General features: G+C 37.8%; 1 protein-coding gene across 2 annotated transcripts in view; it reads left to right on the forward strand.

The window, feature by feature from the left end:
* The window catches only part of FIG4 (FIG4 phosphoinositide 5-phosphatase), a 135,706-nt gene that overhangs the window by 26,569 nt on the left and 87,943 nt on the right, over nucleotides 1-21,194 (forward strand). For both annotated transcript variants that reach the window (XM_024248836.3, XM_054557993.2), the window contains exons 2-5: nucleotides 3,085-3,183; nucleotides 4,450-4,573; nucleotides 15,104-15,260; nucleotides 20,650-20,700. In XM_024248836.3, coding sequence (XP_024104604.1) covers nucleotides 3,085-3,183; nucleotides 4,450-4,573; nucleotides 15,104-15,260; nucleotides 20,650-20,700 — 431 coding nt within the window. The remainder of the gene's footprint in view (nucleotides 1-3,084; nucleotides 3,184-4,449; nucleotides 4,574-15,103; nucleotides 15,261-20,649; nucleotides 20,701-21,194) is intronic.

The raw sequence follows: 21,194 nt of genomic DNA on the forward strand, positions 1-21,194 counted from the left end.
AAGGATGTTATTTCTCCTTTGCTTATGAAGCTTGGTTTGGCTGCATATGAAATTCTGGGTTGGAAATTCTTTTCTTCAAGAAGGTGAATATTGGCCCCCGATCTCTTCTGGCTTTTAGGGCTTCAGCTGAGAGGTCCACTGTTAGTCTGATGGGCTTCCCTTTGTAGGTGACCTGACCTTTCTCTCTAGCTGCTTTTAACATTGTTTCTTTCATTTGGCCTTGGAGAATATGATGATAATGTGCCTTGGGGATGATCTTCTAGTGAAGTATCTGACTGGGGTTCTCTGCATTTCTTTAATTTGAATGTTAGCTTCTTTAGGTAGGTTGGGGAATTTCTCATGGATGATATCCTGAAATATGTTTTCCAAGTTGGTTTCATTCTCTTTTTGGTATACCAGTGAGTCATAGAGTCAGTCTCTTTACGTAATCCCATATTACTCGGAGCGTTTGTTCATACCTTTTCATTCTTTTTTTTCCTCTATTCTTGTCTTATTTCAGAAAGCCAGTCTTCAAGCTCTGAGATTCTTTCCTCCACTTGGTCTGTTCTGCTATTAGTACTTGTGATTACATTATGAAATTCTCGTAGTATGTTTTTCAGCTCTATCAGGTCAGAAATGTTCTCTATGCTGGCTATTTTGTCTGTCATGTTTTATCATGATTTTTAGCTTCCTTGGATTGGGTTTCAACATATTCCTGTAGCTCAATGAACTTCATTTCTATTACTATTCTGAATTCTATTTCTGTCATGTCAGCCATCTCAGCCAGGTTCAGAACCCTTGCTGGAGAAATAGTGCAGTTGTTTTGGAAGAAAAAAGGCACTTCTGGCTTTTTGAGTTGTCAGAGTTCTTGCACTCGTTCTTTCTCATCTTTGTGGGCTAATGTTTCTTCAATCTTTGAAGCTGTTGACTTTTATATGGCTTTTTTTCTTTTATCCTATTTGATGACCTTAAGGGTTCGATTGTGGGATAAGGTGGATTCAGTTGACAGGTTTTGTTTCTGGAAGATTATAGGGGGCCAGCGTTCAGCTGCCAACTCCTGGACTGTGTGCTCTAACTCTGGAATACTCATATTGGGCTCTGACTTTGTTCTCTGGCTCCTCGAGGTTAGGTATCCAATGCGCTGAGGGTGCCAATGTGTAGTGACTGCTGGTCACTACGCTTTGATGGGTGGTGTCAGCCAAAGCATTTCATGGTGCAGTGGCAGTGGGATATGTCCTCATTCGCATGTGACAGTGGCAGCGAACATGGTAGCTGCAGCAGGGTGCCAGCAGGTGCCTGCCTCCATGTGGGCATTCACAGCAGCAGCAGAGGCAGCATGGCTGAGGGGGCGGGGGAGGCCCTGCTGCTGACTGTGCATGCAGTCATCATGGTGATCCTGTTAGCACAGGGGCAGGGCACTGGTAGGTGCAGGTTTATATATACTCTCTGTGCTGCAGGCAGTGGTGGTCACTGAGGGCTGGGGAGGGTCCATTGGCCTCTGTGCGTAGTTTCATTCCCATGGCAGCGTTGGCACAGGGGTGGGATGAGGACGGGGCAGGCTAGCTCTGTGCCCACCAAGGCTCCAGCTGCAATGGCAGTGCAGCTGAAGGAGGGAGGTGGATTGCACCCCCAACTGCAGCAGTGGCAGGACAGGGTACATGCGCACACGTGCACTGGTAGAGCAAGGAAGACAAAACCCACCTGTGCACACACGTTGGCAAAGTGATGTTGGAAGTGGCGGTGAGCCTGCGGGAAGCTGCAGTGGAGGGAGGGAGAGGGTGGGCTGCTGGGTGGCCATGGGGGCCACCCCACTAGAGCTCTCCACCAATCAGGTGCCAGTCCACCAGCACAGGGGCTCTGATGCAGGCCCCCAGGACACCTAAGGCTTCCCTGCAAACAGGGCTGGGGCCTTGGGAGAGAGGTCAGCAGACCAAGGGGTATGCAGGTCGACTGTCCAGTCTGATGGGCAAGAGCGCCCTGCAGAGTTCAGGTCCGACAGTTCCCCTAGGGCTAAAGTCTCCTATGGGAACAAGTCAACCCTAGGGGGATGAGTGTCCCTGGCTGTGCTCCACTACAAACGCTCCCATACCAAACCCTTTGGGCTCTGCATAAGCCAGCGTGTTGCCCCTACCACTTCTCTGAGCAGCTCTCCCTGCCAACTCGAGTGTCTGTGGTGGTCAGGGAGTCTCCTTCTGTCAGGATTCCAGAGGCCTTGGCGAGAGTAAGTTTCTCCTTACCAGTTCAACTCACCCATCCCCCCAGAGTCACTGGGGGCCAGGAATGAATGCCAGTGCATGGTAGTCCCATGCGGGGTTCCCAGCTTCCTCCCTCTTCAGCCCACCTCTTCTGTGTCTTCCCTCCACCACTCTCAGTGCCTTTCCTCTGAAGATCTGTTAGAAGTGCTCCATTGTCCTGGTCCCTTGGTGGCAGCTGTTCCGCCTGGCTGCCTCTAGTCAGCCATCTTGCCCAGCACCCCTCCAGTATTTATTTAATAAGACTAATGTGATTGTGTTTACTCAGAATGCTCCAAGGAACTGTTTTAGGAAAGAAAGAATAATAATTTCTTGTAGCTTATCTATAAAAGGTCATTTGGGAAGGACAACCATTTTAATCATTTATGGGACTTTGGGGTAGATTTTATAGTTACTATATTAAAGACATTTGCAGACATTTATGAAAATTTGTAAGTAGTTTTTTGATAAGCTGTCAGTACTTTAGTAGCTATAATTGTCTAAGCATTCCTAATTATATGTTGAGCTTTTGAATTTTTACCAGAGCTTCTTCCTGGTAAAGCTTAAACATCATCCTCCAATCAGTTAGATTAATCTCTAAATTTATGACAATTAAATTCATCTGACCTGGTTACTGGGCACATTTCAGACATCAGACTGATCTTTATCATGAAACCACTAGGAATATTTTAATTTTAAAATTGACCTTTTGGAGTCAGCTTTTCTTTAATCTGCCAGTTATACATAACAGAAATATTTCTTTAGAAAGTAACCTGACTTTATTAATGTATTTAATTTCAAACACTGAAGTGGTATAAAATGTGTATAGGGCAAAATGCCTTGATAAACTAATGACATTCCTTTTTATTTATAGAGATACTTTCTAGTTGGGAGCAATAATGCAGAAACGAAATATCGTGTCTTGAAGATTGATAGAACAGAACCAAAAGATTTGGTCATAATTGATGACAGGGTAAGTATCCTCCAAACCTGACTGCAAAAAAACTTTCATACCTGTTGTTTAAAGGATGTGAAATATCCTTACAGTTTTTAGTGATATATTATTTTTATCATAAATCTAAAAGTTTCAGTTATTTTTCTTGGTTGGCTAGAATTTGAATCTCCAATCTGATTTCTAGAAATCACTGGTGTCAAGAAGTATGCCAGAATTATACTTTGCCCCTCGTTTTGACTTGTTTTCGAAAACACACTCTCAGGATAAGATAATGAGTATTGTTTCTTAAAGAGCTGACATTTTAAGGATTCAGTGTAACTTAATATTGCATCTGCCAAAGAGACGATCTATTATGGTTCTTTAATATCAAGGTACTTGAAGTCAGGGAGGACTTCTATGCTACAGACTTCATTTTCCTCCTAAAAATCACCTCTAGGACCTTTACTGATGATTTGCTATACACTAAGGAAATGTTAAGCTGTTCTTATCCAGAGTTAGATTATCCAGAGTCAAGAATACAGAGGCTGGAATTCAGATGGCACAAAAACCTGAAGCTGTTAGTCAAAAGTGAAATACTATATGGTGGTTTGAACAGTTAAGTTTAACTTTTTCACACGAAAGAACTCAAGTTATCTTTTGTATTGAAATTCCTGTCTGTGAATATTTCGGAATCCATAAAGATTCCTGGTTTCTCGAATGTGTAGTAACTACAGTTTGGAATCCATTTTCACTAAGCTACTTGTAACAAAACTATTTTCTGTGTTGTAATAATTTTAGATAAATTCTTTGTTATGATTTCCCATGCTACTCCCGGGGTCCATTCTGCCCCCCACCTATCTGAGCATTTTTAACAATATAATATAATGGTTCTTGGCTTTATTTGGAAATGGGAGCAATTGGTCAGAGAGCCCTTTGAAATGTTAAGAAAATCTATGGGCCTTCTCATAAAGATGCATATTTACTCAAAATTTTGCATATAGTTTTAAGGGATTCATAGACTCTTGAAATTTACCTGTAGATCCCTTAAATCTCTGCATCTCTGGTTTAAAGTATAAGGTTTGGACACTTTTTTTAGTATAGCAGCATGATCCAATAACCAACCTTAATTGCTAATGTTAAAGAACTTGTTAGCTTTTTAAAATTGTAGCTTACTTGTGTACTATTATATACTTCTGTATGAAATAGCTGATGATGCTTGTAGGTAACTTTTTAACTTTTAGGCACAAATAATAAATAATCTAAAGTCCAAGCACAACCTTACAGAGTGAATGTGCTTATTTTTAGCATGTCTATACACAACAAGAAGTAAGGGAACTTCTTGGCCGCTTGGATCTTGGAAATAGAACAAAGATGGGACAGAAAGGATCCTCGGGCTTATTTCGAGCGGTTTCAGCTTTTGGTGTTGTGGGTAAGAAATCCGCCCCCTTCTTACAATCTCTTGTTTTTTGTTTTTGTTTTCTCTACATAGACTACTTAAAAGACTTTGTAAGGCTATAAAGCTTTAAAATTATAATTACCTGTAGCTTTGGTTATTTAAAACTTCATTATTCATCAATCAGATAGCAAACAGCATTTCTATAGCATCTGCTTATGCACTTAGCACTGCTCAGTTTTATTTAGGATACAAACAAATATCAAAATGTTTTTGGCCTTTGAGGATGTTGCTGTCTGTCTCGTTGATGAATGAAAAAGTAAAAATTAGCTTGGACTGTAAACATCTACCCTGCCATTCATCAGCTGGAGTAACAAATCACGTAAAACCGGATTTAAAATTAATAGGAATTTCTCCTAGGGTTAGTCTGTAGTTATAAAATGTCATAACCCCCTTCTTTGGATGACTGCTTTTTTTTTTTTTTTTTTTTTTTTTTTTTTAAACTCACTGAGAAACTTTGGTTTCTAAAATCACAGACCATCAGAAACTCCGCTGTTTGAAATTGTGTTAGTAAGATAAAACATCCCACATTTACTTGGACAACCCAAGTCACTGTGACACAGAGAAGCAGCTTTGGTTTACCAACTCAGGTGCAGAGCTTCAGAGACAAGGTTTCTGAACACAGTAGTCCATAGATATGATGATTCTGTTGTTTTCAAGGAAACAGGACCCTTGGTCTACTTCATAGTCCAAATGTGATATTGATCTCTTTAAATATCACTTTGCTTTGGTTTGAGCCTCTTCACTTAAATTTTACCTAAGCTCCACCTTTCCCCCAATTCTGTAATAACTCCTTTACTTTAGCAAGGTGCTCCATGGTTTCTCTGGTATGCATTGTCCCTCCTTGTGGTGGATCAATAAACCTGTCTTTACTGTACTATGGGTTTGTCCCTGATTGGTCTGTGGCAGAGGACAAAATCCAATGTACATAAAACAACTCTAAGATTATAAGTAAGAGCCAAGCTGTGTAGTATGAATTAAATGGTGTTGGAAGTCACAGAAGAGGTAAATTACTTGGACCTGGAATGGTCAGGGAAGATTTCCTATAGTAGATGAGACTTGAGCTGTACCTTGAAGGAGGAACAAGGTATGGATAAATGCAGAGAAGAAAAGAGGGAACTGCAGTAAGGGTGACAGCAGAGGCACATGCATGAAGGTACCCACAGGTGCTGGGAATGTTGGGGAGTAGTCAGGCAAGACCAGATTGCTTCGGGCTTTGAAAGCCAAAGCAGAGGGCTATTGTATTTTAGCATCACTGCTGCCAGCACCTTATTTTGAGTCTTTTTTTCTATAAACATTTAGGAAATTATCTCTGTGTTTCTTAAACCTAGTGGACTGTATGTAATATTAAGTGGTTGTATTGGTTTGTTCTTGCATTGCTATGAAGAAATACCTGAGACTGGGTAATTTATAAAGAAAAGAGACTTAATTGGCTCATGGTTCTGCAGGCTGTACAGGAAGCATAGCAGCTTCTGCTTCTAGGAGGCCCCAGGAAACTTACAATTATGGCAGAAGGCGAAGGGACAGCAGGTGTGTCTTACATGACTGGAGCTTAATTAAGGAAGGGTGGGGGAGGTGCCACACATTTTTAAGCAACACTTTTAAGCAACCAGATCTCATGAGAACTCTGTATCACGAGAACAGCACCAAAGGGGTGGTTGTAAACCATTCAATCATCCACCCCCATGACCCAGGCACCTCCCACCAGGCCCCACCTCCAACAATGGAGGATTACAATGGAGTGTGAATACACAAATGCAAACCATATCAGTGGTTTCTACAGATATTAACAAAATTAATATGGACTTCACTATGCTATGTTTTCAGATTCTTATTTTGGGTCTTCTGTTTAGCACTTTCTATTTTGCGACTCTATGTCTATGAAAACTTTGATTATATTCTGCCATCCTTGGAGTTTGCTTTTCTAAGAATACTGTCATTGCTCTTCATACGTAATCTCTTTAGGCTCATTTTGTGTATTAGGTGGCTGCTGGGGAAGGCAAAGAGTAGTATAACATGACTGGTTTCTTCTCCTCAGGCCTGGCCCCTTTTCTATGCCTTTTGCTTAGTCTTGAGAAGGCCCTTGAGGTTATATGTTGAATGGATGAGTGTTTGTGGGAATGTGTATGTCTGTATGTGTCATGTGAGTTCATGTGTTTAAATGCCATAAATGCTAGTATGTTAAATTCCACTTTCAGTTCTGCTTATATTTTAAATTTAAGAAAAAAATACTATAAATAAAATGTGTTTAAAATATAGTAGACTGTAATTTAAATAATAGTTACTTAATAGTTTAAGCTTAAATGTTGATACTTTATTACTTTTTTTTTAAATTTTTTTGAGACAGAGCCTTGCTGTGTCACCCAGGCTGGAGTGCAGTGGCGCGATCTTGGCTAACTGCAACCTCCACCTCCCGAGTTCAAGCCATTCTCGTGCCTCAGCCTCCTGAGTAGCTGGGATTACCAGTGCACGCCACCATGCCTGGCTGATTATTGCATTTTTTGTAGAGATGGGGTTTCGCCATGTTGGCCAGGCTGATCTCAAGCTCCTGGCCTCAAGCAATCTGCCTGTCTCAGCCTCCCAAAGTGCTGAGATTGCAGATGTGAGTCACTACGCCTGGCCACAATTTTTTGATAGGCATTTCCTAAAGTGTATATACTATTGAATGCCTTATTGGCCAGATTTTATTATTCAAAATTGAAGTTTTCTGGATGATTAAATGTAACAAAGTGAAAATCACTTAATGAACAGTGTGGGTTTTGTTTTGTGTGTTTGTGTCTGTGTGTGTGTGTGGTTTTTTTTTTGAGACAGGACCTCGCTCTGTCACCTAGGCTGGAGTACAGTGGCCAGTCATAGCTTGCTGCAGCCTCAACCTCCTGGGCTCAAGTGATCTACCTGCCTCAGGCTCCTGAGTAGCTGGGACTACAGGCATATGCCACCATGCCCAGCTAATTTTTTTTCTTTTCTTTTTTTTTTTTAGAGGTGGGGGGTCTCACTGTGTTTTCCAGGCTGGCCTCAAACTGCTGAGCACAAGCAATCCTCCTGCCTTGGCCTCCCAAAGTGTTAGGATTACAGGCATAAGCCACTGTGCTCAGCCTGAACTGTGTTTAAAAATAGCTGTCCTTGGGTATTCCAGAGTTGTATTGGGCTGTTTGACTTTACGTTAAATGGCCTCTAGACTGCTGGACTGTTTTTTGTTTTTTTTTTTATACTTTGGTCACCTTTTATTGTTCTTGACATGTTTGCTTTTAGCATATTCCTTGCCTCATTTTTAATCTATTGATAACCAAGCTTGTAAAACTAGAACTTTTCTTTGAATCAATTGATAACCAAGTTTGTAACCAGACGTTTACTTTACACACAAGTTTTGGTTAATAAACTCTGGGTGAGGGCTGAAGGTGTCTCCATGTTTCTTTTAAAGGTGACATTCTTAGCTATTTCTGTTGAAGTTAGAGCCCTTTTAGTTTTGAGACTGTGCATGTATGGTGAAGTCACTGTAAGATTAACCTGCAAGTAAAGTAAGACAATAATGTACTGGTAAACATTTAGTATTTTTATGGAAATGTGCCTTATGTGTCCTACTTCAGTCATGTAAATAAAGTTAAGAATCCGTGAAAAGTAAACAGGGAGTAATAAAAGTCTATGATTTTTCTAGTACAAGCTTAGAAATGTAGTGGATACTGAAATTATTAACACAAAATATTTATCTTTGAAAAATGTGTAGTCTAGTTTTCAAAATAACACATGTGTGAAATGACTAGAATGGTTGTGTTCTATTCTGTGGCTAAAATATTTTCTTCACTAACTTTTTGAACATGCTGAATTGGTGGAAAATATTTTTGTTGGAATGTTTTGGATTGTTGTCATGGTTTATTTAGTACACATGTCATGAGAATCTAGAACAATACTTCTCTAGGATCTGTAATAAAGGACCATTTTTCTCCCCCTCCCTCACATATATCACATGTTGCAGACCAACACCACATGTGACTTAAAACACGAGTTTAATACTATTCAAACTAGTCTGTGCCCTGTGTGAGGGCAGATTCACTGATCATGCACACAGATGTTGTGGGGCAATCTAAATTGTTCTAAAGTTTCTAAATCCTTCCTCTCAATTTGTTTACTTGTCTTTTCATGGGCCAGTTCTGAAAGCTCATGGACCAGCACTGGTCCCTAGGCCATATTTTGAATATTACTGACCTAGAGGGTTTTCCTTGCTATAAATGGATTGATCCAGTCCTGTAGCTGCCTGGCCAATTCCTGATCTGTTCCTTTGTTATTTGACAGCCAGCAGGAAGTTTGGGAAACCACTGGATGGGATCATGAGCATCCATCACTAAGTTGTTTTATGTGGTCCTAGGGCACATGAATGGAATGACCTATAGTCCATACTACTCAGTTCTGTTATCATCCCAGCTCCTTTTGATACATAGCGCTTAGGTACGTGTCCTTTTTCTGCCACTGTAGTCTGTCAGACGACACTCTTCTAAGCCTCTAGTATGTTGAAGGGGAGTGGCAAAATAAGAAGTGTCAATACGGTACACTGTGATGGACTAAGCTATTATTTAAAACAACACCCTTACAAATAGACTGCAGATCCAAGGTAACAGTGAAAACACCAAAAAAGTGTGAGTCTCAGACTAGTTAGGGGGCAGTATGATTTGATAGTAGAGATGTCACTTTGGTTCCAGAGAGCTCTGTTGTACAAAGGCACTGGGTACCTTGCGGGGGGTTTTGGTCCTCTGCTGGAGTGCTGTTCTCACTGGAGGCTTTCAAGATAATAGCTGGCTGGCATGGTGACCCCCCATACAGGATATTACATTATTCCCTGTTAGTGGGCTGATGAGGGTCCTCTCCAGCCACCAGAATTGCATACTACTCCATTCTCTCATATTGTCCTTTTTAATATACTTTGCTTGGCTTCCCTCTCAAGTGACACAGCCTTTTTTATTTTGGAGAGAGAAATCACTTTTGCATGACGACCGTCATCTTGTCTTCTGGAAAGTACTCAGTGAAATTGGTCTGGGGTCAGAAGTACATAGAATGAAGATGAAGAAACTTGTTCTGGTGTTCATCATGTTAGAGGGATGAACAGGCTGATTCTTGGTGGATGTCTATGCCAAACTGAAGCCTTTAATTGTTGAGAGACATTTCCAATTGGTAGTAACAAGGAAGTGGAAAATAATCTCATTTATAATATACTGAAGCCATTTGTGCTGGAAGAAGAGTGTCTCTTTTGTGCAGTATATTTACTTTCCCTTATACAAATTATGAAGGGAAGTGTAGAATGATATAAATAGCCTGGCGCTAAAAACATAAAATTAAAGTTCAATTAGAATGCAGGTTGAGAGAAATTATTACTAAGAATTTTTATCTAAAAAAAAATACAGCAAGAATAAAAGGAAAACTAATTTATCTTGTAATATTTATTATTTAATCCCAATTACATTCCATTTTTAAGTATTTTGGTGTGTGTGCTGCTTCTGAAATGCTTACTTTTGTAAGTTTTATATTTCTGAAAGGATGACTACTTCCTAAGTTGCTTTTAGTGAGGTTGTCATCAGCTTTTTTTTTTCCTTCCTTCCCATTCCTGTGTCCCTCAACTTTAGTGAGGTCGTTTTTGGCTAGTCTCTAACCTTTTTTAAAAAACACTTTGTGTTTTGTGGATTTCTAAAGTACAAATATTTTTCATTATTTTAATAGCATTTTTTTCGCAGTAGCATGGCCGATAAGATTCTTGAGGCATCTTTCCATTATAGATTTCAGCTCATTCATGTTAATGTATTCTATTAGTCATTCTTTTTTCATCAGCTGAGAATAACAAGACATAGATCATAGGTATTTGCCAATTCTAGAGCAAAAATTCAGAGAGAGCACCAGGATCCTAGCTTAGACTTTATAGACTATAACACTCTGAGAGAGAGACACACACACACATACAGAGAGAGAAACAGAGAGAATGTATGTGTAAGAAAGTTCGTTTTGAAAGATAGCTAGATATAAGATTCTTATATGTATATATATTTTAGTACTTTATGGCATCCCTCTTCATTCTGGCTTTCATTGCTTCTGATGAGAAGACAGCTGTATATGACTGTATTTAGCTTGCCCTGTGAGTGAGTGAGCTGGGCAGGGATGGGACCTTGTGTTCTTGGCCTGACATGCCTGGAGTAGAGCCTCTACCCTGTGAGTCGGTGCTTGGTTGAAGGAAGGAGCCTGGACCTTAGCCATGCTTGCCTGGAATAGAGTTTTTACAACACAGAGTTTGTGGGGATGAGAAAAGCTGGTGGCCTACCCCTCATGAGCAGCAATTGTGGTCCTAGACTGGGAGCTGGAGAGAGAGGAAGGAGCCCTGCCTTCTTGGCTGCACCTGCCCAGAGTAGATATCCTGTCATGCTGAACTGGGAGGCAGTGTGAAAGGGGAGCAGGCCATGATCCAAATGCTGCAGACTTGCTGTTCTTACCAAGATTTAGTAGATTTTGTTGGATAAATGTTTCTCCACTTTCTGTATGCCCTTAGGGCAGTTGCCAGAAACTTTTAATGTTTTCCTTTGTTTTTATTATTTTTACTAGTTACGGTTGTTTTCCTAGGAAAGAGTCTGCTGAGCTCCTTGCATTGCTATTTCAGAAGTGTCCCCTCTTCCCCACCACCAAGAAAGTTAGTTTTAACTCCTGAAGCAAAGTTCAGGGAACCTGAAAGTTTTTGACCAAGATTGTATGGCAACTAGTGTGTTGCTGAGAATATAATGCTGCTGAACATTAATGTGTATGGCTCTTTCTTTAGTCACCAATATAGAACCTCTGTATTCTAATGATCTGACATAAAATATAACTCTATTTATAACTCTCCAATATTCATTTAAAAACTGAACTATCAGAAATGATATTTGTGGAAGATTGCATGAAGGATATGTAATTTACTTGATATATTGTTTTGTTTGCCCAACCTATTCACTTTCCAGAGAACTGTCACCATGTCCCCTGGCCTCATCTAGGCCACCTAGTTATCATATAAAATGGCTTCCAATGCTGCATGATTCTATTTTTTGGCCATAGTTGATTGGTCCTGGGCTGGGCACCTGACCCAAGTTGGGTCGGTCCAAGTTCTTCCCCAGGAATTCTGAAATTGAACTTGATAAAAATGTCCTTTTCTTCCCAGTAAAGGTTTTGGATGGAAAGCCCAGAGCTGTCAGCAGTTGTGTTTCCTACCACATGATCCAGAGAAGTGGAGGAGCTTGGTCTATGGAGAGAGAGAAGAATAGAGTCGATATTCAGAGACATATCTTGACTAGGCTTTTTCTGAGGCCCAGTCACAGTGTTTCCCATGTGTGGAATGGATCACTTCAGGATCCTTAATAGAAATTCCTTTTTTTAGTTTAAGCTAGCTCAAATTGGTTTTTGACATTAATTATCAAGAGTCCATGAAGTTTGTTCTTTTGGGCAATATTTCCCAAAATATGTTCCTCAGAACGTATATCCATTGGTTTTTGTTGTTGTTGTTGTTTTAAGGCAGGGGGTGGGAGGAGGTTCCACGAACAAACGAATCTGGAAAGGCACTTGGTTTTTATCTCCCATCAAGATTCACGGTGTACTTTAGCACAGTCCTATATGGTTCTCAGGATTTTTGTTTTAAGTTTCTTAGTCCAGTATTATTTGCTCACTGCCACTCCTCTCCCCGCTGGGATTCCATTAACTAGTATTTCATGGAGAACACATTTGGGGAAATGTTACCAGAGATACTTAGATTTTTATCTTCAGATGAAATTAGACTTCCGTTCAGCTGTGTACCTTGCCTGCATTCTTTTAGTTTGTAAAGATTGACATTTATTGAATTGTGCCTTGGCATATGAAACAGCATTGAGAAATGTGTCCTTGACATTGCTGGAGAATTCTCCTGAGGTTGTTCTCTACAGCACATATCTTTTTATGAGGACTCACTCTGAAATTGTCTCCCAGTTCTTGGAACTACTGTAGCTTCTCCAAGTAGTGGTTTAGTTTTTATCTTTCAGCCACTGTGCATAGTATAATTGGATGTGTGTTCCTCTTTGCATTATCTGTTAGAAAATGGAGAGCCAAATGTGGGGAATAGTACATAGGATCTTAAGATGCATTCTTAGATACAACTTTTATTCTTGGACTCATCTTACTATGTTTTTAAACATTATTTCCTTTACTGTAATTTCCCCTTCATTTTTATAATCCTTTGTGTGTATGTGTGTGTGTGTATGTACATACATATATATATAATATAATTTTGGTAAAAAACAAAATTTACCGTCACAATCATTTTTAAGTGCACAGTACAGCAGTGTTAACTATATGCATCTTGTGCAACAGATCTTGAGAATTTTTTCATCTATGGAAAACTAAAGCTCTATACACATGGAACAACAACTCCTCTTAATCTTATATCTATTTGTGCTTAAGGCACCTCAGTCCTATTTGCAGTGAGACTAAAAGGAATGAATGAATTAAATTGTTTAGAGTGATTTTTTTTAAAATTTAAGTTCTGGGATACATGTGCAGAATGTGCAGGTTTGTTACATAGGTATACATGTGCTCTGGTGGTTTGCTGTACCTATCAACTCACCATCTAGGTTTTGAGCCCCACATGCATTAGGTATTTGTCCTAATGCTCTTCCTCCCCTTGCCCCCACCCCTCGACAGGCCCTGGTGTGTGATGTTCCCCTCCCTATGTCTATGTGTTCTCATTGTTCAGCTCCCACTTATGAGTGAGAATATGCGGTATTTGGTTTTCTGTTCCTGTGTTAGTTTGCTGAGAATGATGGTTTCCTGCTTCATCCATGTCCCTGCAAAGGACATGAACTCATCGTTTTTTATGGCTGCATAGTATTCCATGGTGTATATGTGCCACGTTTCCTTTATCCAGTCTATCATTGATGAGCATTTGGGTTGGTTCCAAGTTTTTGCTATTGTAAATGGTGCTGCAGTAAACATACATGTGCATGTGTCTTTATACTAGCATGATTTCTAATCCTTTGGGTATATACCCAGTAATGGGATTGCTGGGTCAAATGGTATTTCTGGTTCTAGATTCTTGAGGAATCACCACACTGTCTTCCACAATGGTTGAACTAATTTCCACCAACAGTGTAAAAATTTTCCTGTTTCTCCACATCCTCTCCAGCATCTGTTGTTTCCTGACTTTTCAATGATTGCCATTCTAACTGGTGTGAGATGGTATCTCATTGTGGTTTTCATTTGCATTTCTTTAATGACAAGTGATGATGAGCTTTTTTTCATATATTTGTTGGTCGCATAAATGTCTTCTTTTGAGAAGTGTCTGTTCATATCCTTTGCCCACTTTTTGATGGGTTTGTTTGTTTGTTTCTTGTAAATTTGTTTAAGTTCCTTGTAGATTCTGGATATTAGCCCTTTGTGAGATGGATAGATTGCAACAATCGTCCCCCATTCTGTAGGTTACCTGTTCACTCTGATGATAGTTTCTTTTACTGTGCAGAAGCTCTTTAGTTTAATTAAATCCCATTTGTCAATTTTGGCTTTTATTGCCATTGCTTTTGGTGTTTTAGACATGAAGTCTTTGTCCATGCCTGTGTCTTGAATAGTATTGCCTACGTTTTCTTCTAGGGATTTTATGGTTTTAGGTTTTACATTTAAGTCTTTAATCCATCTTGAGTTAATTTCTGTATAAGGTGTAAGGAAGGGGTCCAGTTTCAGTTTTCTCCATATAGCTAGCCAGTTTTCCCAGCACCATTTATTAAATAGGGAATCCTTTCCCCATTGCTTGTTTTTGTCAGGTTTGTCAAAGATCAGATGGTTGTAGATGTGTGGTGTTATTTCTGAGGCCTCTGTTCTGTTCCATTGGTCTATATATCTGTTTTGGTACTGGTACCATGCTATTTTGGTTACTGTAGCCTTGTAGTATGGTTTGAAGTCAGGTAGTGTGATGCCTCCAGCTTTGTTCTTTTTGCTTAGGATTGTCTTGGTGTCTTGGCTATGCGGGCTCTTTTTTTGGTTCCATATGAAATTTAAAGTAGTTTTTTCTAATTCTGCAAAGAAAGTCAATGGTAGCTTGATGAGAATAGCAGTGAATCTATAAATACTTTGGGCAGTATGGGCATTTTCACAATATTGATTCTTCTTATCCATGAGCATAGAATGTTTTTTCATTTGTTTGTGTCCTCTCTTACTTCCTTGAGCAGTGGTTTGTAGTTCTCCTTTAAGAGGTCTTTCACGTGCCTTGTAAGTTGTATTCCTAGGTATTTTATTCTCTTCGTACCAGTTGTGAATGGGAGATCACTCATGATTTGGCTGTGTTTAGAGTAATATTTTTAAGTGAGATAAATATCAGTATAGATATTCTTAGAGAATAATTCTAAGACACCTGAAAATTTGTATGGCTATAAATCATAGAAATAATAAAGTGAGAAATGTATCAAAGGTCTTTGGCCTTTTAAATAGGCATCTAAAAGCCATTACTAAGTTTATAAAGCACTTTTCTCTTTCTTTTTTATTGCATAGGTTTTGTCAGGTTCTTAGAAGGCTATTATATTGTGTTAATAACTAAAAGGAGGAAGATGGCGGATATTGGAGGTCATGCAATCTATAAGGTCGAAGATACAAATATGATCTATATACCCAATGATTCTGTACGGGTTACTCATCCTGATGAAGCTAGGTATGTATGGTGGTAACTACCTTTTTTTTTTGGAGACAAGGTCTTGCCCTGTTGCCCAGGCTGGAAGGCTGGAATATAATGGCCTGGTCATAGATTGTTGTAACCTTGGCCTCCCAGGCTCAAGTACTTTTTTTTAATGTCGTAGATCAGGTAGAAAATAAAATACAGTTTAGATATTACGAATGTTATGTAAAAAGATCAAATGTTGGCTCAGAATTTTACAACTTTTGTTAAGAGCTGTTAAAAACCTCCATTATAGCAATTGGCAAGAATCAACAATGGCTACTAACACTATTAGGTGAGAGGTTGTTATTGAGGAATAGAATAATAACATAGTCCCAACATTTTAAACTCCATGGATCTCTTTGTTATTTACAGAGGAATAAGTATTTTTATGATGAAAAAAACGGCAGATATTCTTATCCAAATAATCAAACTTCGCATCACCAATAATGAGACGAAACTGACACTGTTTGACTCTCAGTGGGAAGGACACAGTTTACCTTAGTAGTTAAATATTGCTAAAAATATTTAACTTGAATCTAAGCATGGGGAAATAATCAGATAAATACATACCACTGGACTTTCTGCAAGATAACTGGCCTAGATTCTTAAAAGAATGTAAAAGTCATCAAAGACAAAAAACACAGGACTGTTCCAGATTTTTAAACAGACGTGACAACTAAATGCAGATTTTGGTCGGATCCTGGGTTAAAAGTGCATGTACTTGTACACACATCCTCACACAAAGATCTAAAGGGCTTTATTTGGACAGTTCGTATGTGGACTACATACTAGTGATCTTGAATCAGTATTTAAATTTGGAGTATAATAATGGTTTGCGGTTACTGAGGAGATTGTCCTTGTTTATAATAGATACATGCTAAAATATTTAGGAGTGAAGTGTCATGATGTCTGCTACTTACAGTCAAGTGGTTTAGAAAAATAAAATGTACTTGTATATTTAAAGAGAGATAATGTTTGTTTATGTGTTTAAGGAGAGAGCGCTAAAAGTGAATTCAGAAGAAGGGCATACTGGTGTTAATTGTACTTTTTTCTCCCTGCAATTTTTCCTGTATATCTGAAATGTTCAAAAGTTTTGGAGAAATTATTGGAACCTTGGGAACGTGGGAAAAGCTATTAACAAATTGATAAAATTGTGTAAAGGTTGAATTGATTTAATATTATGAAGATTAAAATGGAACAAAGAAATATTTATAAGTTTTTAGGATAGGTAACAGTTTAGATTTTAATTATATCCTGTACTTTTGTAGTGTTCCAATACATGAACCAAAATTTAAAGGTGATGCAGCCCTGCTGCTTGAGACCATCTTAGACAGTGGTTTTCTGGGCCCTTGTGATGTTGCTTTTGATGATGATTTGGAAGGGGGTTATTAGAAAATAATTTGTTTCAGTTGAGGATAAGTACAGTTTATCAGAGTAGACCTTTGTCTTGCACTAACTGAAAAAAGTTATATCCAATACAGCTGATAGGAAGGCCTATATAGTGTATTGACTAAAAGTGAATCAGATTGACCAGAGCATGCGAATCCAGAGATAGGAAAAGTTCAAGAAGTTAATATTGTTTATAAGTCTCATCTTTATGATACTTTAGCCAAGAATACTAATACAAATTATGTTATTGTATATAGTGATTTGGATATCTTTAAAGAGTAAAATTATGAGTAATAACGTAGTAAATGGACTTATTCAGAATAAGATACAATTATATTAATAGTTTTTTATAGGTAAACTGAAGTAATATTACTAAATAGGAAAAACTTTTAACACTTATAAAACTATATAATCCAATAGTGTATCTAAGCAAAACTATTTGGTAAAACATTTGGAAATAAAATACAGTACTATTAAACATTTCATACATAATGTTTATCTCTGTAATGCATGATTATTATCAATGTTAGAAAATTTACTAGAACAGTTCACCACATTAAAATATTGCTGGAAAAATTATCTTCTTAATGTTTGCAGAAAACATATTTGACAAAATTCAATACCCATTTATGATAAAAGGTTTTAGCAAACTAGGAATATAAGCAGACTTTCTTAATCTGATAAATGATACCTATTAAAAACCTATATCCAAAATTGTTCTTAGAAGTGAAACTTTAAAAGTATTGCTTTTAATCAAGGTAAGGAACAATACAGAGGTATCTGCCGTCACTACTAACATTCAGCCTCATACTGAAAGTCCCTAGGCAGTGCCACAAGACTAGAAAAATAAGGCATAAAGCTTGAAAAGAAAAATTACTGTCATTATGCAAACAGCATCATTTCCTACTTGAAAAATTTGAGAATATCTACAAATTCTCGGAACTGATGAAAGAGTTCAGTAAGGTGACTAAGAAAAGATGGCTGGGCATGGTGGCTCACGCCTGTAATCCCAGCATTTTGGGAGGCTGAGGTGGGAGGATTGAGCCCAGGAGGTTGAGGCTGCAATGAGCCGTGTTTGTTCCACTGTACTCCAGCCTGGGTGACAGAGTGAGACCCTGCCTCAAAAAAAAAAAAAAAAAAAAAGATTAAAAGAAGAAAAAAGAAAAGATCAATATATAAGACATACAAGAACCAGTAATATTTCCACACACGAGCAGTAACAAACTAGAAAATGTATAAGGTACCTGCCAATAAATATAACAAAAGCTATCCAAAACCTTATGGAAAAAACTTAGAGCATTATTAAAAGATTTTTTAAATCTCTAAATAATTGGAGAGATGTCCCTTTTTCATGGATGAGGCTTGATATCTTGAAGATGTTAGTTTTCTCCAAAATTAATTTATAATTTTTTTTTCTTGAGACAAGGTCTCACTTTGTTACCCAGGCTGGAGTGCAGTGGTGCAATCTTGGCTCACTGCAGCTTTGAACTCCTGGGCTCAAGTGGTCCTCCCACCTCAGCCTCCCCAGTAGCTGGGACTACGGACACATGCCACCACGCCTGACTAATTTTTGTATTTTTGGCAGAAATAGGGTCTTTCTCTGTTGACCAGGCAGGTTTTGAACGCCTGGGCTCAAACAATCCTCCCACCTCGGCCTCCCAAAGTCCTGGGATTACAGACATGAGCCACAGGGCCTGGCCAATTTATAAATGTAATGTAACATTGATCCAGATTCCAAGAGGATGTTTTGAGAATGGAACTTGACATGATTTTAAAAGTCGTATGGAAAAGCAAATGTCTAAGCATGGTCGAGACAATTTAAACAAGAAAAACAAGAAGGGATAAAGTCAACAGGATGGTAAGACCTATAATAATTAAGATAATCAGGTAGTAAGCTATAGTAAATAAGACTGCTAAGTATTGGTGGAGGAATTGATGGGGGTCAATGAACAGTGTTGAGAAAGCCTAGAAAAAGATCCATTTTATGTGGCAAACTGGAATATGATAGAGTGAGCATTACAAGTCATTGGGGGAAAAGATGGGATAAATAGTGTTGATTTTCCAATTGGACAAAAATGAAATTTGATTCCATTCTCTGATAATATTCATGAAGCAATTCTAGAAGTACAAAGACAATTTTAAGAAAATAAAGGTAAATATTTTTATAATCCTAGATGGGAAAGGATTCTACAAACAAAATACAAAATGCATAGACTATAAGGCAAACAATGCTGTATTTGATACTGTAAATATTCAAAATATATTTATAATCTAGACTAATTTTAGGAAACAAGCAGCAGTCTGAAAGTAGATATTTGTAACATATAACAATGATTATTATTTAGAATGTGGGAAGAATTTCTACAAATCAGTGAGAAAAAAATAAGCAACATAACTGAAAAATGGTTAAAAGGAACAGGCAGCTCGCAGTGGAGATTCTGAACCTTACCTAGTAATTTGGGAAATGCAAATTAAAAAGTTACCATTTTATTCTCATTAGTCAGTTTGGGAATAATCAGAATATCTGCCATCATCAAATTATAGCAGAGATGTGGGAAATGAGTTGTATACTATGAGTTATACACTATGAGTTGGAGTGATATTTTAACCACTTAGAAGAACACTTTGGCAATTCCATCATAATTGAAAATGCACGTTATCTACAGTGCACAGTGGTTCTTGTTTCCATGTATCTGCCCTAGAGAAACTCTTGCACATGTGTATGGGAAAACATGCATGGGATGCTCTTGGCAGCATTGTATCTTATAGTGGAGAACTAGGAAGAACCTAATGGTCTATCAGCAGACAATGGATAAATAAAGTGTGTCATGTGTAGTTGGCTCTCCTTATCCATGGGTTCCACCTCTGTGAATTCAACCAACCACAGGTTGAAAATACTTGAAAAAAATTGTGTCTGTACTGAACATGTACAGATGTTTTTCTTGTCATTATTCCCTAAACAATAGAGTATAACAACTATAGAATTACATAGCATTTACATTGTATTAGGTATTATAAGTAATCTAGAGGCAATTGAGAGTATACAGGAAGATGTGTATTGTGCGTTATGTGCAAATACTATGCCATTTTATATCAGGAACTCGAGCATCTGCAGATTTTGTTACCTGAGGGAGGACCTGAAACCAATCCCCCACAGATACCGAGGGATGACTGTATATAGTGAAGACCAAACATTGATTACAAAGTGAACAAATTAAATCTATAACTTTCAACGTAACTAGGTTTCAAAAAATGAGTGAAAAAAGTAGGACAGTATACAAAGTTTGTGATGATTTGCATACATATTTTAAATATACAATATAATGCTATGTATTATTTAAAGATGGCTCTAATGTGATAGAAGTAAAGAGATGCGTGGACTGGAAGGATTCACATCAGTGACAGGAAAATGGTTGCATTTGGAGTGAGACAACAGGACTGGGGAAGTCTAAAGGGAATGTTAACTTTTTAAATTGTTTGTTATTTATCTTAAAAAGGTTGAAATAGATATTTTAAAATGTGAACACTTATTAATCCCGAGTGACGGAAATGTGAACATTTTATTCTATACCTTTTTTGGTGTAAAAACTTATCAACTTAAAATTGTGGTGACCCACATTGCGCTTGTTGTTGTTGCTCTCCTTCTCCATCCTCAAAGCATTTGCAAAGCATGTTGTAAAAGCAAAAACAGCATTTACTTCTGTCTTGCCCAAAGTCTGCTGTGCCCCCCACGTGTAGATGCATGACTTTGCCTCTCACTGGCATAATCAGTGAGATTACTATAAAGTAAAAGGTCAAACTGTAAAGTTAAAGGTCTCCAAAGGGATGATCAACAGACCTAGAATTGCTTTGGATGTAATCCCTATTCTAGATATGGTTTGAATTCCTCAGCTTTAATGAGCATATTTACAAATATAAATGTACATATGGGTACATGTTAAACTGTGAGAAATAATAGTGTTGGACAAATTAAATATACTTTGGTTTTTTTTAGGTATCTACGAATATTTCAAAATGTGGACCTATCTAGCAATTTTTACTTTAGGTAAGTGTGAGGTTAGTTTTGCTCCTATCAATCACATAAACTTTTATATTATTTTCTAGCAGGTAAAAACAGAATGAGAACATAGTAGTACTTCTGTTTCTTTTTAGTCAACTTGTTTTATCTAAAAGCATTAAAATATAGCTATTTATTCCTTTTAAAAATCTTATATTTGAAAATCCAAATGGATAAATTAAAGGATATTTATTCTCATTATAAAAATCATCATTGTTTTAGATAGGACTTACTGTATTTTAAAGAAATATTCTCATTTTGTAATATTAAATTACAAAAATGAAATTTACATTCAGCCTCTAATAAGAGTTGTAACAATTTCATGATTCAACTTTTAGTAAATAATCTGGCAAAATTGGGTAAAAATAAATTAAAAATAGGAAGAACTGTTGCAATACTGATGTACTGCTGGTGGCATTGTAAATTAAGTTTCCTGAGAAGGAATATAGCATTGAACATATATGAAAATATGTCCTAAGAAA

This window comes from Pongo abelii, chromosome 5, assembly GCF_028885655.2.
Source record: "Pongo abelii isolate AG06213 chromosome 5, NHGRI_mPonAbe1-v2.0_pri, whole genome shotgun sequence".
Classification (NCBI taxonomy): Eukaryota; Metazoa; Chordata; class Mammalia; order Primates; family Hominidae; genus Pongo; species Pongo abelii.